The sequence below is a fragment of the Pseudonaja textilis genome, chromosome 1, assembly GCF_049901715.1.
Source record: "Pseudonaja textilis isolate UNSWEBS1 chromosome 1, rPseTex1.2, whole genome shotgun sequence".
In the NCBI taxonomy this organism is placed as follows: domain Eukaryota; kingdom Metazoa; phylum Chordata; class Lepidosauria; order Squamata; family Elapidae; genus Pseudonaja; species Pseudonaja textilis.
Window position 1 is genome coordinate 270,491,047 of NC_141990.1, and position 20,332 is coordinate 270,511,378.

At 37.5% G+C, this 20,332-nt stretch overlaps 1 protein-coding gene across 1 annotated transcript in view; it reads left to right on the forward strand.

Annotated features, from left to right (window-relative positions):
• SPTBN5 (spectrin beta, non-erythrocytic 5) overlaps positions 1-20,332 on the forward strand; it is a 98,640-nt gene that overhangs the window by 35,579 nt on the left and 42,729 nt on the right. The window contains exons 28-37 of the mRNA XM_087931059.1: positions 961-1,106; positions 1,966-2,080; positions 2,608-2,718; positions 5,072-5,251; positions 6,223-6,426; positions 6,738-6,887; positions 10,026-11,414; positions 15,141-15,245; positions 15,784-15,969; positions 17,965-18,120. Of these exons, the coding sequence (XP_087787185.1) occupies positions 961-1,106; positions 1,966-2,080; positions 2,608-2,718; positions 5,072-5,251; positions 6,223-6,426; positions 6,738-6,887; positions 10,026-11,414; positions 15,141-15,245; positions 15,784-15,969; positions 17,965-18,120 (2,742 nt within the window). The remainder of the gene's footprint in view (positions 1-960; positions 1,107-1,965; positions 2,081-2,607; positions 2,719-5,071; positions 5,252-6,222; positions 6,427-6,737; positions 6,888-10,025; positions 11,415-15,140; positions 15,246-15,783; positions 15,970-17,964; positions 18,121-20,332) is intronic.

A 20,332-nucleotide genomic window follows, 5' to 3' on the forward strand; every position in this document is an offset into this window, starting at 1 on the left:
TAGAGAACTTTTGCAGACAAGAAATATTTATGAAATTTAGATATGTGAATAAAGAGTAATCTATTCATGATTACTCATTGTAAAAAAATTAATAAGATGTCAACAGAATAATGATGAAAATATTATTTTTCTGATCAAGAAGATTGCACAATAAATCAAAAGAATGATCCTATTTGAAATAAACATAGATATGATTATCAGTTGGAGTAGTAACTGATCACCCTTGGATTAGAGGCTAAAGTTTGAAGTCAAATAAATAATCCCTTCCCCCTCCAAAGCATTGTTCATATGATACATGATCTCATTGAGGTCACTATATTTTTTTTTGCTTTCCTTTTTTGTTTTTACTTGAGATGGTTTTAAAAAATAGATTTTGCATGATTAGATTTCATTTATAATTAGCATCACAGAATCGGAAGATATTTTCCAGTAATTCAAGCTACTGCTCAAGCAAAAGTATTGTACTACTAGATTATAAGTTAGTTGACAGAATTCAAAACCAATGCCAAAAAAAATCCTATTGTCCTAAAATGGGATAAAAAAAACAAGCACACCAATCTAATAAATGCTTAACCAATCTTCTAATGTCCTAAAATCTTATTTGGTTTCTGTTGGAGACTTTGGCATTTTGACAGAATCATGTGCAGATAAGAGGTTGAGTAAAATTTTAGCTCTTATGAAATAAAGTCAATGCCATGAATAGACTCCCTGTGTAATATTTATTATTGTTTGAGCAGACATAAAACTGCAAGAAAGATGTAAATCTTTTCAAATTGCTCTAGGATTATCCTTCTAGAACAAAATATGGAAGAAGATATTTGGAATTTCAGATTTTAGTAGACACAGTACTTTGAAATAAATTCATACTGAGATCACACAGGAAAAATCAGATGGGCTAACTTGGAAAATTCAAAACTATTCATCATTTCATTTTTTTCTTCTATTCATTTTCTTCAAAAGCTTCTTTGTGTCAAATATGAAAAATCTCAGCATCAGATGGAAATTGCTGCCCAGAGAGTTGCTGCATGTCATCAGTTAGCACAGAAAATGTTGGATTATGGCCATGTTGAATCCAGGGAGATTCGGAAGAAGCAGAAACAGTTGAGGTAAGAAAGCATTCTTGTCTTTTTTCCATTAATTTTTCAGTCTGGTCTTTTCTTTCACAAGACAAGGATCAGGAAGCTGTAAAAGAGCCATATGGGGGGAAAAACCTTCCATGAAGAACATTTGGGTGGCCTGTCTACTTTGCTGCAAGACCTAAGATCTTTCTTGAACTATTCAGAATTTTCACTCGCCATCCTCAGGCTGGTGCTTTCGGCTTCGTGCCAGTGCAAGCAGAAGCCAAAAGCACCAGCCTGAGGATGGCGAGTGGGACCTCGCCGAAACGTTGCCAAGATACTCTTAATCTTACATGGGAAAAAGACCCGAACACTTTTATTAGTTTACAGTATAGTATTATTGGTTTGTTTATATAATTTATCAGTATGAAAACCTCTCAGAGATAGATAGATAGATAGATAGATAGATAGATAGATAGATAGATAGATAGATAGATAGATAGATAGATGGATGGATGGACGGACAGACAGACGGATGGATGGATGGATGGATGGATGGCTATTGCCAAAACCTTTTCCATCATCATCTCCAGTCCTATATGCATACATGTATATTTTTGTTAATTAATTCAGTACAATAAAATTGTACACATGTACACATTTCTTAATTTGTTTTAAATCTTAACTCAAGAAATTCTGATAGATTTCTTGCAAGGGGAAAGTAGTTAGATTTATAGTATGACACCACTGTGTATTTTTTAACTTCCATTCCAGAAAAACACCACCAGAAATTGGCATAGCTGATTGATAGGTAGCTCATCACTGACTGACACATTCTTTCATGCCTGTCCACTTTTGACTTGCTTCTGGTTACTGCCTCATATCTGTGACTTTTTCCCCACTTTAGCAATGACTGGCAGGAGTTGCTGGAGATGACAAACTACAAAGGCAAACAGTTGCAAGATGCTGAAGTAATTTACAAGTGCCTGCAGGACTTGATGGAAGCTCTCAGCCACATTGAGGTGAAAATTGCATCAGAAAACAGACACAAACACTGTCTTTTTGAGGCTCAGATCAGATATGGAACAACAACCATTCATTTCTATTTGTTTGCCTAGCTTTTCCACTCTAAGTAAACTTGATGGCTGACAATAAATGTAAAATTATAGTATGGTGAACATTTACATTTGCCCATAACATTTTTAAATCAGGAAAATATAAAAGGGGAAATAAAAACAGTTGTCCAATATTTTATTCCCATATTTCTTTCATATATACATATAGAAATGTAGAAATTTGGCTCAGATGAATAAGGGAATTAAATTGTACTCCACAGCATAACATACTTTTTTCTTCAGCCACTTTCTTTCCAGTATCAAAGATAGGTTCTAGAGCAAAGTGGGAGGGAGGGATTTAGATCACTTTATGGGTAATGTTGTTTATTTATAAATAGACTCCCACATCTGCAAAAGAAAGGAGTTTTATGTATTGCCTATCTTAAAACAAAACCAGACCAGAGTGATTAACAGAAAATGTGTTTGGTCTTTAGGACAAATTGAAGACCATCCCAGATTCCATTGCAAAAGATCTAAATGGGGTGCAGTCACAGCTACGTAAGCAAGCAACTCTTGAGCATGAATTATTTGGGAATGAGCAACAGGTAAGATATACTGCAGTCCTAAAAAAGTGTATTAAGAAAATTTACATGACTGTCCAACTCACAGCAACTCTGGGAAGCTTACAGATATAATGGTCTTTGTTTTGAATGTGCCTGCATTCTTGTCTTCTAAATATGATATGCTTTAAATATGAGTTTGAACTGAAACTAATCATCAGCAAGATGCCATCAACAAGTGGTTGATGCATTAAACTAGGAGCAGGAAAGCCAGGTTATAGTCTATCTTCAGACATGGAAATTCATTCGGTAACACTAGGCCAGCGACCCTATGTTAATGTAAGTTATTCCAGGGAAAACTAGAGGGTGCAAGTGCTAGGTATGCCACCTTGAATTCATGAATGAAATATGGGATACCATCATCATTATCTTTTAATGACTGTGCTGTCCAGACAGTTTATAGTTAATTGGGAATTGGGATAGTTAGTTAGGAACTGGGAGCTGTCCCTTAAGGTAAATGAGTTAAGGCATCCTGGGAAATGTAGTCCATGTCATGTGGTCACATCTGTAATCCTGATTGGTCACTGAATTGACCCTTGGTGGGTTGGGGGAGGTTCCTTCACTCTTGCCTGGACCCCAGCAGCATGCTGGTGCCTCACCCTGCTTGCTCCTTCATTATGGGGATGAAAAGAGCACTATCCTTTTACACTATGAATTCAGCTATGCAAAGATTTGGACACTGAGATGAATCTCAACGTAACCGTGAATTATATATGAGGATACCTGATGAACCAATAAAGAAACTTTGTATGGATGCTTTGTAGAGTTATCTGTCTGCCTTTATACATTCAGTCAGTAATTATAAAGGACAGAACAATGACCTCATAATCCTTGCGGGGTAGAGTCTGGGCAACTGAATGGAGCTGAGTGTTTACTGGCCGGATGCCCTTCATTTCATCAATGCGGAGTTTTGTTCAGCAAATATATTCTTATTGTGCCCAGAGAGAGAAATATCTGCCTCTATCTAGGATCAAACTCACAGCCTCCTGATTGTGAGGCGAGAGCTCTACCTCTAGGCCACCGCACCACTTGAATGAGATATGAGACATAAATTTAATCAATGAACCAAGGAAGAAAGCACATGTCTTGAACCAGGACATTCTCAGAGGGTTCTTTCAAGTGCTATGGATGAGATGGATCGAGTCCTTCCTTGCCTTGAAATGGGGATATCCCACCTATAGCTCTTTTATCTCCTTACCACCCAGGAGGAGAAATGATATGAATTACCAGGCTGAGACAGGGGTGGGATTCTACAGGTTCGCACCTGTTCGCTAGAACCAGTTGTTAACATTCTAAGCAGTTCGGAGAACCAGTTGTTAGAAGAAATTACTGGCCTAATCCTGTAAGGAAGGCAGGAAGGAAACATTCTGGTGTTGCTTACAGAAACTGCCTCTCCGTTAACCCTTATTACATTCTTGGCAGGACTAGACTTCCTGTCTCAGGAACTTTTTTCCCCCTCCTTTGCTGGTACTTTGCTTGTGTGGTGTGACCATTTAAAGTTACAACGGCACTGAAAAAAGTGACTTATGACCATTTTTCACACTTACGACTGTTGTAACATCCCCACAGTCATGAGAGGCCAGGCGAGGAGGTGCGTGCCTCGATGTGAGTGATATTGAGTTGGCCATGCCCAGCCAATAACATGACCACCAAGCCACGCCCACCAACTAAGCCATGCCCACAAAACCAGTTGTTAAAAAATTTGAATCCCACCCCTGGGCTGAGACCTTTGGGAAAGGAGAGGAAGCTCCGTAGCTGCAATCCCAGTCCACCCAACATTGCCCTTACTTTCACCTCCCCAGTATTTCTCCAACAAAACTGCCTTGTGAGCTGCTAGCTTCAGCGATTCTTCCTCCCCCTCCTTTTTGGAGGAAGAAAGGGAAAGAGGATGAACATACTGAGTAGAGAGAAGAAGGAAAAGCAGCACTTGGCCTGACAGATTTGCTGATAGACAAACGGGAGGCAGTCATGTCTTCAGAAACAAAAACGATTTGGCTGTCTTCTTCGTCTTCCTGACAGTGCTATCAGACTATTTCTCATATAGACATGACAGATTGTCCTCATGGGCTACTTAATACAGCCAGCTGCAGATATTGTGCCAGTTTCAAATCCCCAGCTAGTGTAAATAGACCAGACAGAGAGTCTGTTTTAATAGTTTAATTTTCTGAGGTCTGTTCGTCCCTGCAAACTGAAATTCAAGACACTGGCTGCTTAATGAAGTTCTGTATAGAGTGGAGTGGAGACATCCATCATCTGGAAAGATGTCACTGATGGATGGGTTTCTAAACTTTATTTTAAAAGTTAAATGATTCACTTCATCTTTTTTCCTGTTTTGCAGCTGCATGTTTTGATTGATACAGCAGATGGCGTGCTCTACCTGTGCTCTGAGAGGCAAGCAGCGGAGATCAAGGCAAAGCAACAGGCCTTAATGGAGAATTGGGAAATTTTGCGGTGTAAAGTGGAACAAAACAGGGAGCAGCTAGAACACGCTTGCAGATTATACCGCTTCCAAACCTATGTGAGGATTTCAATGTTCTTTTCTAAAAAAAAAAAATTTAAAATCTTATACTATTCTGTTCTCCGGTTGTTTTGGCCAATATTTTCCAGAATGGTGAACTAATATTCTGCAACTGAACCACAGAATTGCACACGTTTAATTGCAGACTATTGTAGCATGTACCTGTATTAACATATCATTTATAGCCTACATTCTAAAGATGCATGACCCTGCTTAGGTCTTGTGGAAAACAAGAGGCCTTTTGTATTGCAGGAGCTTCTATGAGGCTAAAGGTTGACATCCATCTTTTATGTGAATCTATTGAATGTTTAATATAGTATTGCCAGCATAATTATTATGAAAAACTCATATAGTCTTCCTATATGGTTTCTTCTTATATCATTACTTGTTTTTCCTCCCCTTTATTGTTAATCACTGTGTTTCTGTCATATTAAAATGGAGCTGGAAAAAAAATCCCTCTCTCAAACCACGGAGATCCATACCATTAACTGGGTTCGCATACCATAAAAAGCCATTATGTGATTATGTGGGATAATTCTCCAAAATGAAATGAAAACAGACTGATATTACATTAGGCATTTAGTAGCACAAAATCAGGAACAAATGGAAACTATATCTCCTGCCCAAGATTTACCCCCAAGCTTTATGCAAAGCAAGAACAAAAAAGAGGCACAGGAAATTTGAACATGAATCGGTATAAATAAAACTTGTATTTGATGCACAGTAGTTACATAAATTCTTTTGTAATTGCTTTATAGTTTTGCTGCAACTTAGCTGGATTTATTTGCCCAAGGACATATATTCTATATTTGGTAGATAGACTTGACAGTTTTTTTGTCTGAGGCAAAACACAATGTGTGAATCCATAAATCCATTTTAGTGCTATGTGTGAACTGAGCTACAAGAAGTGTCATCTGTTACCTATATTGCCATATAAGGACATCTTACATTTTCCTTTCGTCAATTTTAAGGTATGGGACTATTGTTCCTGGGCATCTGGGATGATAAGAGAAATGGCAGCTGAGGAGACCATTCGAGATGTATCTACCAGTGGTCTGAAGATTAATCAGCTTCAGCAGCTATTGTCAGAGATTGAATCTCGAGATGAGATTTATGAGCAAGTGTCACAGCTGGGACAAGGCCTTGCACTGGATCAGAAAATGGCAACAGGAGAAGTATATATACTTTATCATCAATCTTGTAACTTTGCACAGAGCTCAGACCACCAATATTTCCACAAAATTAGCATGTTATGAATAAGTTTAGATATTCTGTGAGATAAAAACCAAGCAAGATATGGTGCTTTTCAAAGGAAAAATGAGTTTTATTAAAACACACCCACCTTCCTCCTCATGTATAAACAGACAGTTGCTGTAATTATAATTGGAAATTGAGCCTCACTGTATTTCTGTTAACAGCAATATCAACCATTGCCCCTTCATGGATTATTACTGACATTTTATAGCTGTTGGCTTCTTCTTTTCAGATCCAAAGTGTATTAGAAACTCTGATAGAGGCAAAGCAGAGAGTCTACCAGGTATGGGCACAAAAGAAGGAATGGCTTGAGAAGATCCATCTTTTGCAGATATTTTACCGAGACTGTGAATACCTGGACAACATCTCAAACTCTCAAGAGGTAGTGCTAGCACATGCTTTATTGGTGTTGTAATGCCTTATAAGGTATATTTTAATCTATTAAGTACTTAATCTCTTCCTTTTGTCCTATGCTCTATCTATTCCTTTTATCTTCCACGTAGGTATAGAAAACTTACCATATTAGTAAGAAAACATTTGCTTTTGATCAACCTTATTGTTAGCCCTAAAAGGAAATTTGGTATCTGACTTTTTAATAGCATGGTCAATAATACATCTGTGCAAGGATATATGATGTAAAATCAATCCCTTAATTCTAAAAAAAAAAAAACCTATTGCAGAATAATAGAATAATAGAGTTGGAAGGAAACTTGGAGGTCTTCTAATCCAGCAGTCGCCAACCGGTGGGCTGTGGCCCACTGATGGGCTATGAGAAAATTTTGGTGGGCCGCAGAGAAATCTCACCCCCAGAGTACCCTCCAAAGCAATTAATCCAGGCTGTGCAGAAACACAAGGCTACTCAGCCCACATGGCCCGCAGGAACCCTCCCCGTCCACTCACTCCTTACCCGGCAAACTTGTCTGCTAAGTTGCTATTTTTCCTTTTTCCGACCGTCATCTGTTCTGCTGTGCCGGGAGATTTAGATTAGCTAGGAAGCAGGAAATGGTTGGATTTCTTGCTTTCTAGCTAAGCACAGCCAAATCTCCCTTAGAACCGAAGGTTTGCTTGCAAGCAAATTCAGTGCAGACTCACGGCAAGCAAATCTGAGAGACTGAGCTAACCGATGGCAGATAGATAGATCACTCAATGATTCTGTGAGCAACTCAATCTGCCTGTTTTGCCTGATTTTGGATAAAAGTTGCTTTTTTATATAAAAAAACCAATATTTACATACATGGTATGAGTTAATTTTGTGAGTTTGCTTGCTAGCAAATTTTATGAGTTTGCTTGCAAGCAAATTTTGTGTGACAGACTGAGCTAGCCGATGGCAGATAGATAGATCTCTGAATGAATCTGTGATTCTGTGAGCACTTCAATCTGCCTGCCTGCTTTTCCTGATTTTGGGTAAAAGTTGCTCTTTTTTTATAAAAAAATCAATATTTATATAAATATTTATAATATTTACATACAAGCCATGCCCAGCCAGTCACATGACCACCAAGCCACACCCACAAATTAGGCCACACCCACAGAACCAGTTAGTGGTCCCTGGGATCTAAAATTATGAGTTTGGTGGTCCCTGAGGTCCAAAAGGTTAGCGACCCCTCTTCTAATCCAACTCCCTGCTCAGGCAGCAGACCCTATACCATTTCAGTTAAATGGTTATCCACTCTCTTTTTAAAAAACTCCTGTCATGGAGCACCCACAACTTCTGAAGGCAAGCCATTCCACTAGTTTATTGTACTCACTGTCAGGAAATTTCTTTTTATTACTAGGTTGTTTCTTTCCTTGATTAGTTTCCATCCATTGCTTCTTGTCTTGCCTTCTGTGCTTTAGAAAATAGCACAGCCTCAGGCATTACAATCTGCTACTGAGTTTGGTCAATGTAATGGCATTCAATGTTTGTTTTTTAAATCAGTAGCTGCCAAGGAAAGCATCAGGAGTTAGTTGTTGTAGCAGATGAGAAAGAAGAAATTATTCCTTTTCTACATATCATGGTTCAGTTGAAAATTACTTCCCTGGTAGCTGCTGTAGTGTCCCAGATGGGAAGAAACTGTTAGCTGCTGATAGTGTAAACACTATTACTCTCTGGCCAAAATAACAGTTTCTGCTACTATGCTAGAACAGGGGTCCCCAAACTTGACAACTTTAAGACTTGTGGACTTCAACTCTCAGAATTCTCCAGCCAATTTATGCTGACTGGAGAATTCTGGGAGTTGATGTCCACAAGTCTTAAAGTTGCCAAGTTTGGAGTCCCCTAGTAGAGAAGGTTTTTAGTGAATCCAAGGTACAGGTCAGAAAATCTTAAACTCATTTCCATCCGGGGTAGAGTGCAAGCTCATTCTATATTTAAAGAAAACAAATTCTTGTTTAATAGGGGGATTTTTTGGGGGTTGTTGTTATTGTTCTTTGGAAAGGAGACCCAAAATATTTCATTTAAATTCTTACGTTTTCCAGTCTTATACACCAAAGTTTCAGATGGAGCTTTCAAGCAGCTTTATCGCAGCCAGGTTAACCCTTGTTAAGTTGCACGATACTAGCAGAAAGCAAGCATTTAAAACTGAGAGGGCAATGCCCCATTAAACTTTTCAACTGTATTTGGAAAAGGGAGCGTGTGGATGGTGTCAACTGCGTGTGAATATTTTTTTTTTTTTTGTCGCAATGAATCTTGATTGAACTGAACCGTGTCTCTAAATTTATGTAAAGGCTATCCCAGCAGTGGCATATGAAAGAAAGAAAAGCATTGGGTCATGTTCCGAATTAGAGTGCTTTCCCATTCATTTCTTGTGCCAGTGTGTCTGACCTTGATTTTACGCCAACAGCTTAGGTTACATCCAAATTACTTAAGGCTTCAGAAGATTTCAGCAAGGTTTAGTCTAGGATTTCTCTGTCCTAAAGTAAATAACAGCACATATGGAGGAAATTAAGCAAGTATATATCTGTCTTTTTTATTACTGACTCTCTGGGTATGCCATTACTTGGAAGAGTTGTAGGAAATTTTTCTTTCTAAGACTTGTTAAGCAGAGAAACTGCTATTCCTTGTGGAGATTGAGAGAGGGATAAAGAACATTATAGTGCAGCTCTTTTGCTTTTAGCACCAGTGGAGCATACTGTATTCTTGTCTTTCAAGGCTGTAGAAGCACCGGTGAGTTAATAACTTAATTTTTTTAAATCTAAGAACCATTAATTAGGTTTTGGATGATACATCTGGCTTCTGCCTCATCATCTTGATTGGGTTTTTTTTCCGTTTGCTAAATGCTCCTATTATTTTGCAGACTGAATGAGCAGTTGTGCCAATTCTACTACGTCTCATTCTTAATCAAATACAGATGCCTTCATTATAGAAATACTTCTTTACATTTCACTTATTCACCTCAGAGGAAGAATGGAAATCTCTACTGCCAAGCTAAAAAGGGTGAAACATTTGTTTTAAGCAACAGCTCAGAAGCAGAGACTGCTTATCTTTTCAAACCTTAGGATTAAAAACTGCAGGATGCCATGCAGATATCTTCCTAACAAGTCTTCAGGCACACCCATCTATATTTCTACAGTGGAAGTTATGTTGTCTTCTGCCAGAGTGGTCCCATCACCGATCTCCAGAGCTGCTGTTTATGGTGCTTCTTTCCAAAGGATGCCACCTGCAGAAAATATATCAGACTCAGCTTGGTATTTTCCAGCTCATTCATCATCTGCAGAGACCTTATCAATAAGTGACAGCTTGCCTTCTCCCTGCCTGTCTTCAGAGGTTCACAGCTCAAGGCTGGATATAGTGTTGGCACATTCGAAGAAGAGGAATAGTTTAAAGAAACATAACAGCTGTATTAATTCCTCCACTTTCAAGTCTGCCGGTCCCACACTTTTGAGAGAGACTCGATGCAAAGAATACAACAGCATTGATGCTCAGTCATTGCTTGTCTCCAGCAGTGGTGCAAGTGATTGGAAAGGAAATGACTGGGATGCTTGTCATTCTTCTGCAATAGCTTTCCATTCGGCTGCTTCAAAAGCTCTACCATGCTGGACATCACGTCTAGATGTTTCTCTGTGTGCCATTCCAGATGCTTCATCATCTCAGAATAAAGATCTGTATCAAATTCTTGCACCTTGTAACTTCAAGTCAACAGGGCAAAACTATAGCCAGTGCAATTCTCAGTTTTCAGATCTCCATGCTTCAGTAAAACTCTATATTTCAACTTGCAGTGTTGCTATCAAACCAATAAGAGCTGCTTATTCCAGCGTTCTAGTACCTCATCTGAAAAAGATCTCAACTACATCTCCTGGTCTTACAAGAGGAACCCAGAAGAGTCATCAAGATATCCCTTCTGGAAACACTGCAGATCACCAGGTTCAACAACCTCATGTCACCAATTGCACTACGTGCCCCATTCTTCCTCCACAGACAGCCTTCAAAAAAGTATGGTTGACTCCATCTACATTAGCTAAAGCAAATACCCTTTTTGGCAAAAGAACAGTTACTCATTCACCTTTAGATCCTGATATGCTCGTCTTTCAGAACCATCACTCAGCTAGCAAGGAATTTGGGAAGGCTTCTAGTATTGGAATAATTCCTGCTCATCACAAGATTTCCAAGATATCTTTAATACTTGCCACCCCTTGGACATCCTTTCCTATTAAAGTAGTAAGAGAATTCAGAAAACAGCCAGCTCCTTCAGTTGTGATCAAAGCTTCATGTTCAGATATGAGTGGTTCTACCTTACAGTCAGATTGTAAAGGCTCTAGCATCTTCTTGTCCATCAACCCTGTTTATTGTCCTGAATACCAGCCTTCACAAGAGTCAAAGCATCTTCATGACCCAGATGCTGCAACAAATGCAAGTCAAGCTTCATTCTTAACAAATAGGCAGGCATCATCTCATGGACACGGTGAGAACACATGGTGTCCGTCTATCTCAGTAAAAATTGCTTCCTTTGGAACTGGGAGAAAAGTGGTGAAGATTTCCATTCCATTTTAGAAAAATGTACTCTCAAGTGTAATTTGTTCTGGGATTAGTTTTAACTGACAGTATTATCAATTCTTATGTTAATTTGTTGCAAAAGTTTCTAGGAATGGTTAAAGCCTTCAAAAGTACTTCTGTTTTCTTAAAGTAGGATGATTAGGAACTGTCATACTGTAGAAGTGAGTTTGTTTCTTCTTGATATTGGAAGTCTATTTACCAGTTGTTGCTTAAATTCTGCTGTTTCACATGGAGTATAACAAGTTCAGTACTTCAGTAGCTCTAAATATTGGGCTTTAGTGAAATAGACTTCTCTGTGTGTGTGTATGTTGTGTGTGTGTGTGTGTGCACATGTGTGTGTATACACACATACATACACACACACACACACATGTATGCATACAACAAATGCTGTTCACATTTATTGAATTTCCGAGTATTTTTGTATATAGGTATGTATATACTCTCTGTAAACTGTCACCAGATTTTTAGCAGTAAGAACCATGAATGTACTTAGACAGAGAGAGAGAAAGACTGTGTATGCATAGATACATATACACATATATTTTCAAACCAAAAATATATTATTATTTTTTTCTAAAAATGCCGTATTGGTTTGTCAGCTTATACCAGGCAAAAATAGATTTGGAAATGGATCTGGTTTTGGGACAAGATTTTAGAGCCCTTCAATGTTTAATATTAGTTTTAGCTGAAGAAAATTCAATAGGAACAAATTTAAAAATCCATTTGTGTATTACGCAGTATACAAAATGTAGGTCTTCTCTTAGGTTTACATTCTGACAGCAGATTGGTGGAAGGTGGAGTTTTAAACAACTTCTATGAAAGAAAAAAGAGAGAATTCAATAGAGAATTGTCTGATTTGAACAATATATTTCTAGTTGTCATTATTCCATATATGCATTTTGCTCACTTTAAAAATGTCTTCTGAAAGATATCTTGATTTTTCTTAAATTTTATTGTTTCTTGATAAGGTTTGCCTGAGAATGATAAATAAATAAAACCTTAATCATGATTGCATTTCACTGCTCTGTAAATAAGATGATAAATCCTGACATTGGATCATGTTTCATACTTTGTGGGATATTTTGATGTTATGGAGAATATTTCAAAAATAAATATTGTTTAGTTCTAGAATGCAGAACCTGCTTTCCTAACTGTATGAAGTTTCTAGTCTATTCTCTCCTTTTTTTTTTAATGGAAAACCCTTGTGTATTATTGCAACGGGGCATTGGGCGTACCATTCTTCAGCCTGTGATAAGCTGACAGATACTTGAAGTAATGACCTCAGGAGCTGTAATGTTAAATATGAAATGCCACTCTGAATCTTGCTTTCATTAGTGGGCTGTTCAAATTCGCTGCTGTATTTACATAGTGGTGTTCTCTGTGTCTGCAGCTTTGAATGGCAGCTATAGTTTGATACATAAATGCTCTGCTTAAGATGGGATTGAAAGGTGGGGGGGAAATCCCCTTTCCAATACGTCCTTGTATTGATACCCTTCAAAGGGGTGGGCGAATGGCAACACCGCTGAATCTAGAGAAAAATTCTGGACAGAAGGTCCTGGCTCCAGTCTGCATTAGGGTGTAACTCAATATGTGAAGAAGTCTCTTTGGAACTGCTTGACCTGTTGTCTTCTCAGATATCATCCTCAGATAAGAACATGACAATCTGAATGGATTCTGTTTAGAAAGGCTACAAGGAAAAGAACAAGGGGAGGTTCTGTTATGTGGATAGCTCTCTGTTCACATGACACTGGATGGAATCCCTTGTTAACACATATCTTCATGTTTATTGTGCATTTACCTTAAGGTATTCAATTTCCTGTGTTATAAATGTTTTGCAGCTATTTGCTTTATGAGCACTTGCTATGTTAATATAAAATGAGCTACTATAATTTTCATATATTAAAGATGGTAATTTTAAAGAGAAGATAGCAGTGTAAAATACTTGCACAAGGGGGCATTCTGTTCTCATCTGTGTTCCACTTCAAAATGTATTTATCTACCTATTTTATTTATGGAATTACTCAACTTGGTATAAGACAGAAAGTGGGTATAGCAATCAGTCTTTGAGAATGACACCAGAGTCCACAAGCATACCATATTAAAAACAATAGAAATCAAAAATGCTTTTAAAAAGAATGTCCATTTTAGAAGAAAACATTCAAGCAATATATATAGTCCCAGAAGAGGCTTGCTACTCACCCTAACCCAAGGCCTGGGGAAAAGGCAGGTTTTCAAATACTTTTTAAAAATAGTCAGACTGGTGGCTTTGTGGAATTCTGTTCAGAGAGCAGATATCATGACAGAGACCGCTTGCTTCCTTGATCCTATCAGGTGACATTGTTTAATCAAGGGGACCCATTAAGTGCCCACTCTCTCAAATCTTTCAGGCAAGCAGAAACTATTGGAGATAAGCAGTCCTCAGATAGCCAGGGTATTTAGAGCTGGTGACAGCATCTTGAATATCATCAGAAGCTAATTGTAAACAGTGCAGCTTGCTGAGGGGCAGTGTTACATGGGTATATCATGGCACATTCATCACTAGCAGTGTGCTGCAGCTGTCAAAAAAAGGCCACATTTCTAGGTTGCATTAACAGAAGAATAGAATCAAGGTCATGTGATGTGTTTATATCATTTTAGAAGACCTTGGAATACTGCATTCAGTTTTGGTCACCACGATGTAAAAAAGATGTTGAGACTCTAGAAAAAGTGCAGAGAAGGGCAACAGAAATGATTAGGGGACTGGAGGCTAAAACATATAAAGAATGGTTGCTGGAATTGGGTATATCTAGTTTGATGAAAAGAAGGAGTAGGGATGACATGACAGCAGTGTTCCAATATCTCAGGGAGTGGCCACAAAGAAGAGGGAGTCAAGTTGTTCTCCAAAGCACCTGAAGGCAGGAGAAGAAGCAATGGATGGAAACTAATCAAAGAGAGAAGCAACCAAGGAGAAGAAATTTCCTGACAGAACAATCAGTAGAATAAGTTGCCTCCAGAAGTTGTGAATACTCCAATACTGGTATTTTTTAAAAAGAGATTGGACAACCATTTGTCTGAAATGGTATAGGGTTTCCTGCCTAAGCAGGGGATTAGCCTAGAAGACGTCTATGGTCCATTCCAACTCTGTTGTTCTACTCTACTCTACTCTACTCTACTCTACTCTACTCTACTCTACTCTACTCTACATTCTTGCCAACTACATACATTTCAGGGGCATCCCAGTGAAGTGTTCTTTGCAAAAATCTACAGCCAAGGTGACTAGGACATAAATTATCATTTAGAGGATTCAGGTTGGGAGTATATACTGTATATAGCTAATTTATCCCTGTGCCTAATTTTCAAGCTATATTCTTTCAGGGATGGGTAGCATATAAATTTAATTAATAAAACTAAAATCTTTATGTTGGGATTCTTGAAAATAATATTTACCCCCCCCCCAAAAAAAACATCCAAATAGGCTACACTACATGCCTCTTGATTAATCCAAATATCTGAACTAAAGAAGAGGCCAGAGCTGTGTAAGAAACACATCTTATAAATCTCTTAAAAATCATCATCTGATATTTCTTGAGTTTCATTCCAGAAAAGCAACAAATTTGGACCCATTATTCCATTTAAAAAAAAAAAACCTATATTGCCAGAACTGATTCCAATTTTTCACAGATGTATTTGAAAAGCTGTGATTTTGGAAGCAGTGTGGATGAAGTGATCCAGCAGATCAAGAAACAAGAGGCTTTCGAGAAGATTCTAGCCTCTCAGGAAGAAAAGGTAAAATCTTTACATATAATATATAAAGTAAGACATGGGCAAATATCCAAGTAAAACCTGATGTTTATGTGTCATCTCGGTGGACTGGAAAAAGTATTGTGACAAACTTGAAAAAGCAATTCAGCCAATAAATATAACATTGTTTTCTAGAAGCTACTTTATTATAAGATCACTTTGAAGTGCTGATTTTCAAGAAATATGGGAGTTCTTCAGCCAAAATATCTGGGAACTTTTACCTGGGGAGAAAGAATGTCTTAGTTTGACACGAAATGTCACAGAAAGCAAAATATACAGTGAATTTAAGGATTTACCCTTAAATAAAACTTCCCAAATAATATTTCAGATAGTATCAACAAGGTAAGAAGAGGTTCTCAGAAAGTTTTACTCATTCATATTGCACAAATATACATCTGTATATTTTTGTTACTGGTATTTGGTTGTGGGCAATTTTGAACTTCCAGTAGAAAAAAAAAATATTTTATGTATGCAGCCTGTGAACAGTTAACTGTAGCTATGATTTTAAGTTTTGGTCTTTCAGGAACTCTCCCTTCAGGAGCAAATGGGAAAATTGCAACCAGATAGTGAGTTGGAAGTCACGCAGATTCAACAGAGGCTCAGTGTGGTGTTAAAGAAAAGAAGAGGCATCAGAGATCTTTCTCAAAGTAGGCAAGAAAAATTGCAGGTAGAACTCCTGCTAGCTCTATTCTACCAGAGTCTAACTGAGGTGAGAATAAGTTGTATATTAGTAAAGCATTATCTTGGAAATAAAAACTTCCATCCTCTTTGCAGACATTAAGAGGTTGCTGTCTCACTCTCCATTTAGATGGCCTGAATGGGTAGGCCCAGAGGTGATATTCAGCAGGTTCTGACTAGTTCTGAGGAACTGGTAGTGGAAAATTTGAGTAGTTCAGAGAACCGGCAAATCCCACCTGTGACTGGAGATTTTACAGGATCCTTCCCCTGCCACACCCGCCAAGCCACGCTCACATAACCAGTAGTAAAAAAAAAATTGAATCCCACCACTGAGTAGACCCCATTTACTGATTGCAGTTGGAACCAGTAATTCTGCCATTAAATGATGCGATGAATGAAACATCACATGTCTGTCCCCGATTTAGATGTCAGTTCCAGCCACAATCATGAAGTAAATCACTTGTGGTGATTAAAATTAAATCTGTGATTTCCTGCTGTTTCCTCATTGACTTTGCTTATTAGAAGCTGGCTGTGAAGGTTGCAAATGGTAACCAGATGACCATGGAATGCTGAGATAGCCTAAATTTGAGAAACGATGATAAATTTTGTTCATTCATGTTTGTCATGACTTTGAATGGTCACTGAATGAGCAGTCAGTAAATGAAAACTGCCTTTAATGGTTAATTGTTGTAGTGTGTATGGGTATAAAAAGGTGCCTGCTGCAGCATAGTAATCAAAATAAGCATTTTACTACGCAAATAATTGAGGCAGAATTACTAAAACATCATTTGGAAGTAATCACTATATCCATTTCCAAAAGAGGTAATTCTCAAGAAGATCAGACACTGTCATCTATAGTGATATCCATGGGATCTTGCTGCTTGCAGCAGAATGACAAAAGCGATATTGTGACATCACACCACCAACTTCAGCCTTTTGGACCATGCCTGCAACATTACAACACTGCTTTTGTCAGTCTAACCCCCACACTTGCCCATCCCACCAAGACACCTGTAGTCCTCTGGCCCTCTTTTGACCCTCTTGTGTTTTCCCACTTCTTTTTGAGTTTTTTATTTTTCTCACGTCTTTTAAAGAAAGAAAATCAAAAGAGCTGTTGACCAGAAAGTCCTCTTGAAAAAGCACCTTTGGGACAATCATGACCTAGATGACTGAGAATCTCCATAGGCATAGACAAAAGAGCTGTTATACATTATTATAATTCTGAAGCTCTGTGCTTTAGAACATGGTTTTCACATTCAATGTTTTCCTATATACATTTAAACATAAACGGAATATAATGCAACATTTAAATGCTACAGCAGCTTTTCCCAACCTAGTGCCCTCTAGATGTACTTTGATTAGACTCTAAACCAAAATTTGTAGCCACTGTGGCTGTATATGGTCTATGAATTACAGCAGCACAACTCAATTCATCTGAAGAGCATAAGACTGGGAAAGCACATATTATATGAGTGCTAGAGAGCTACTATTATATCTCATTCCTCTACATTTGGAAGAAATCCAAGGTATTTCTTTATCAACCAGCTGATAGCCTTCATTTTTTCAGTATTTCTTGGCCTGACTCAGTTCTTCAAGAGAGCCAGCTATTATAGTAAAACCTGAAGGAATGTTGCAACTATTAACTTCCACTTGGCTCTTCATAGTGGATCTCAAGTCTTGCAAAAAAAAGTTACACTGCATTAATTTAAGTCTGATCGTTTTTCATGTAGAGAGTTAAAGGGCAGAGCAGAGCTTTTGTTTGCAGCTTTATTTCAAAACTCACAGCATCATGTTGCCGTCATGTGACATTTCGTGACACATCTTTGAAATGGCAAACTAGCTTACAGATTCAATAATTTTGCAAGAGACACACATCTTTAGCAAAGCTTCAAATTTGAAATTCAGGTCACATTTTGGACTGAATAGAACCTGAATAGAACTGAAAGGAAATCTGATCTTATCAGATTTGCATATACTATTCTTAGCCTTACATGCGGCGATAATCTTGTTGCTCCTTTGGCGACAGGCCGAGGATTGGATTGATGAACGTATGCAGATGATGAAGGTTCCTTCTTTTCAAAACTTCAACAAGTCATGTGACAAAATGAAGCTTCTTCAGAAACATCAAGTCTTTGAGGCTGAGATTCTGGCTCATAAAGATATGATTGCAACTGTTAAAATGGCAAGTATCGACAGCTTACGCTTTGGGTTTTTTGGATCCTGTGTGAGATTCTTCTGTAGTATGAAGTCAAACCATGGATAGATAAAATGCATACCAAAGTTGGATAAATAATGGTCAAATGTTTTCCAGCTTAGCTTCATTAAGCAGATCAATCTGTATTGCAATTGTTAGAAAATCTCAGTAAGAATCAGGAATATACAGCCTTAAATATATTGATGTCTCACATCAATTAAGGGGCGTGCATAAATGCACCTTCGTGCCTACCGTCCCTGTCCTATTGTCTCCATTTATTCGTACCGATTTCCTATATTCTTACTCATATTTATACTTATACCTATTATCTTGTAAGCAATTGACAAATAAATAAATAAATATATCTTGGCTGTCCTCTGACAGGTAGACAATGTTAGATAGGTGTAATTTGTTGAGATAATTCCCCGTTAGGAGAATGAGTGCTTACAGGGAGACGTATAGAGAGTAGTGTTGGAATAATACACACAGAGCACACAGATACACTGTACAGTAAATGTAAGTTTTTACTTCCAGAAAGGTTTAAGCAAAGTCCAAAATAAGCAATCCAAAAGTCATTCACAGGTAAATCAGTCAGTTTTTCAATCCAGGGATAATCCAAATATCAAATTCCAGTGTCAAAAACAGTTCAGTATCAGACTTTCATCAAATCCAGTAATATCAGTCAATTAGGAAAAATGGAGGAACGGCAATACTTTCCAACAGAAGGAAACAGAGATACACTTACACTCTCTTCTGAGACTCAGACTAAGATAATCCAGGTTTCTGGCTCCATCTTATGGCCGTTTGAAAAACCACCCCTAATTACAGTTTTGCATTTTCTTAAAATTACAGTTTTAAAATGTTTATCCTGGTTTATATATTTCTAACCCAAATAGCTGTTAGGCGATATATTCCTAACATTCTCCCCTTTTGGGTAAGATAATATATACAACCTTACATTCTAAGTCATAATCTTCACAGCTAGCCTTATGCTTTATAGAGCCTTGGGCCTTTGTAAAATGATCTGCTATATTGTTTTCTGACATACAGTTTTCTAGCTTAATCATTTTACTTTGCACACATTGTCTCACATTTAAATATCTTAAATCTGTGTGTTTTGTTTTTGTTTTAACAGCAATATTTGAAGCCATCTGTATTGCTGATTGGTTATCTTCGTAAACAACAATAGGATCTTTTACATCAATTCCCATATCAATTAATAATTGCTTATACAAAACTAAATCTGTACATAATAAAGACAAACATGAGAATTCAGCCTCCATTGTTGACAAACTTAGATGTTTCTGTCTAATAGATCTCCATCCAATCAATGCTTTTCCCAATAATGCAGCAGTGCCCAATGTAGATTTTTGTGTATTTATGTCTGTAGCAAAACTTGCAGCAGCATATGCAGTTAAATTCAGTTCATCTTTAGGCTCCAAATACAATGCATAATGCATTGTTTGTTTTAGATATCTTAACACATGTTTAGCATCTTGCCAGTGCCTTTGAGTGGGCTCAGCGTTAGATCTCACTAATTGATTAAGACTGTATGCAATATCTGGCCTTTTGACCAATTACTGAGATAAGATAAACTACCAGTCAAAGACTGATAAATATTCTTATCAAAAACAGGACTTTGAACTTCACTATGGCTAAACTCCTGGCTCATTGGTGTTTTAGCCGGCTTACAAAGTTCCATTTTATAACTTTTTAGTAATTGGTTAATTTTTTCTGCCTGTGAGATCTTGTATCCTCCCCTAGTTCTATCTATCTTTAAACCAAGATATTGTTTGATTTCTCCTAACTGTTTTATCTTAAATTTATTTTCCAATAGTGAAATTATCTCAGTAGCTTCTTGTTCAGTTTTGCTGATTAATGCTATGTCATCAGTAAATAATAGCAATAATGAAATTATACCATTAATTTCTCTTTTAAACAAACATGGATCAGCCATGCCAGCTACAAAACCTATTTTAGTTAATTCTTTAACTATACATTGGTTCCACTCATATCCTGATTGCTTCAAACCATAAAGACTCTTTTTCAATTTCCAGCAATCATTATTATCAGTATTATCATTTTTGAGACCTAAAGGTTTCTTTAAATATATAGTGTGTTGCAACGGTGCATGCAGATATGCCATCTCTACATCCAAATGATTTACAATGTATTTCTCCTTAGCTGCCCACACTAATGC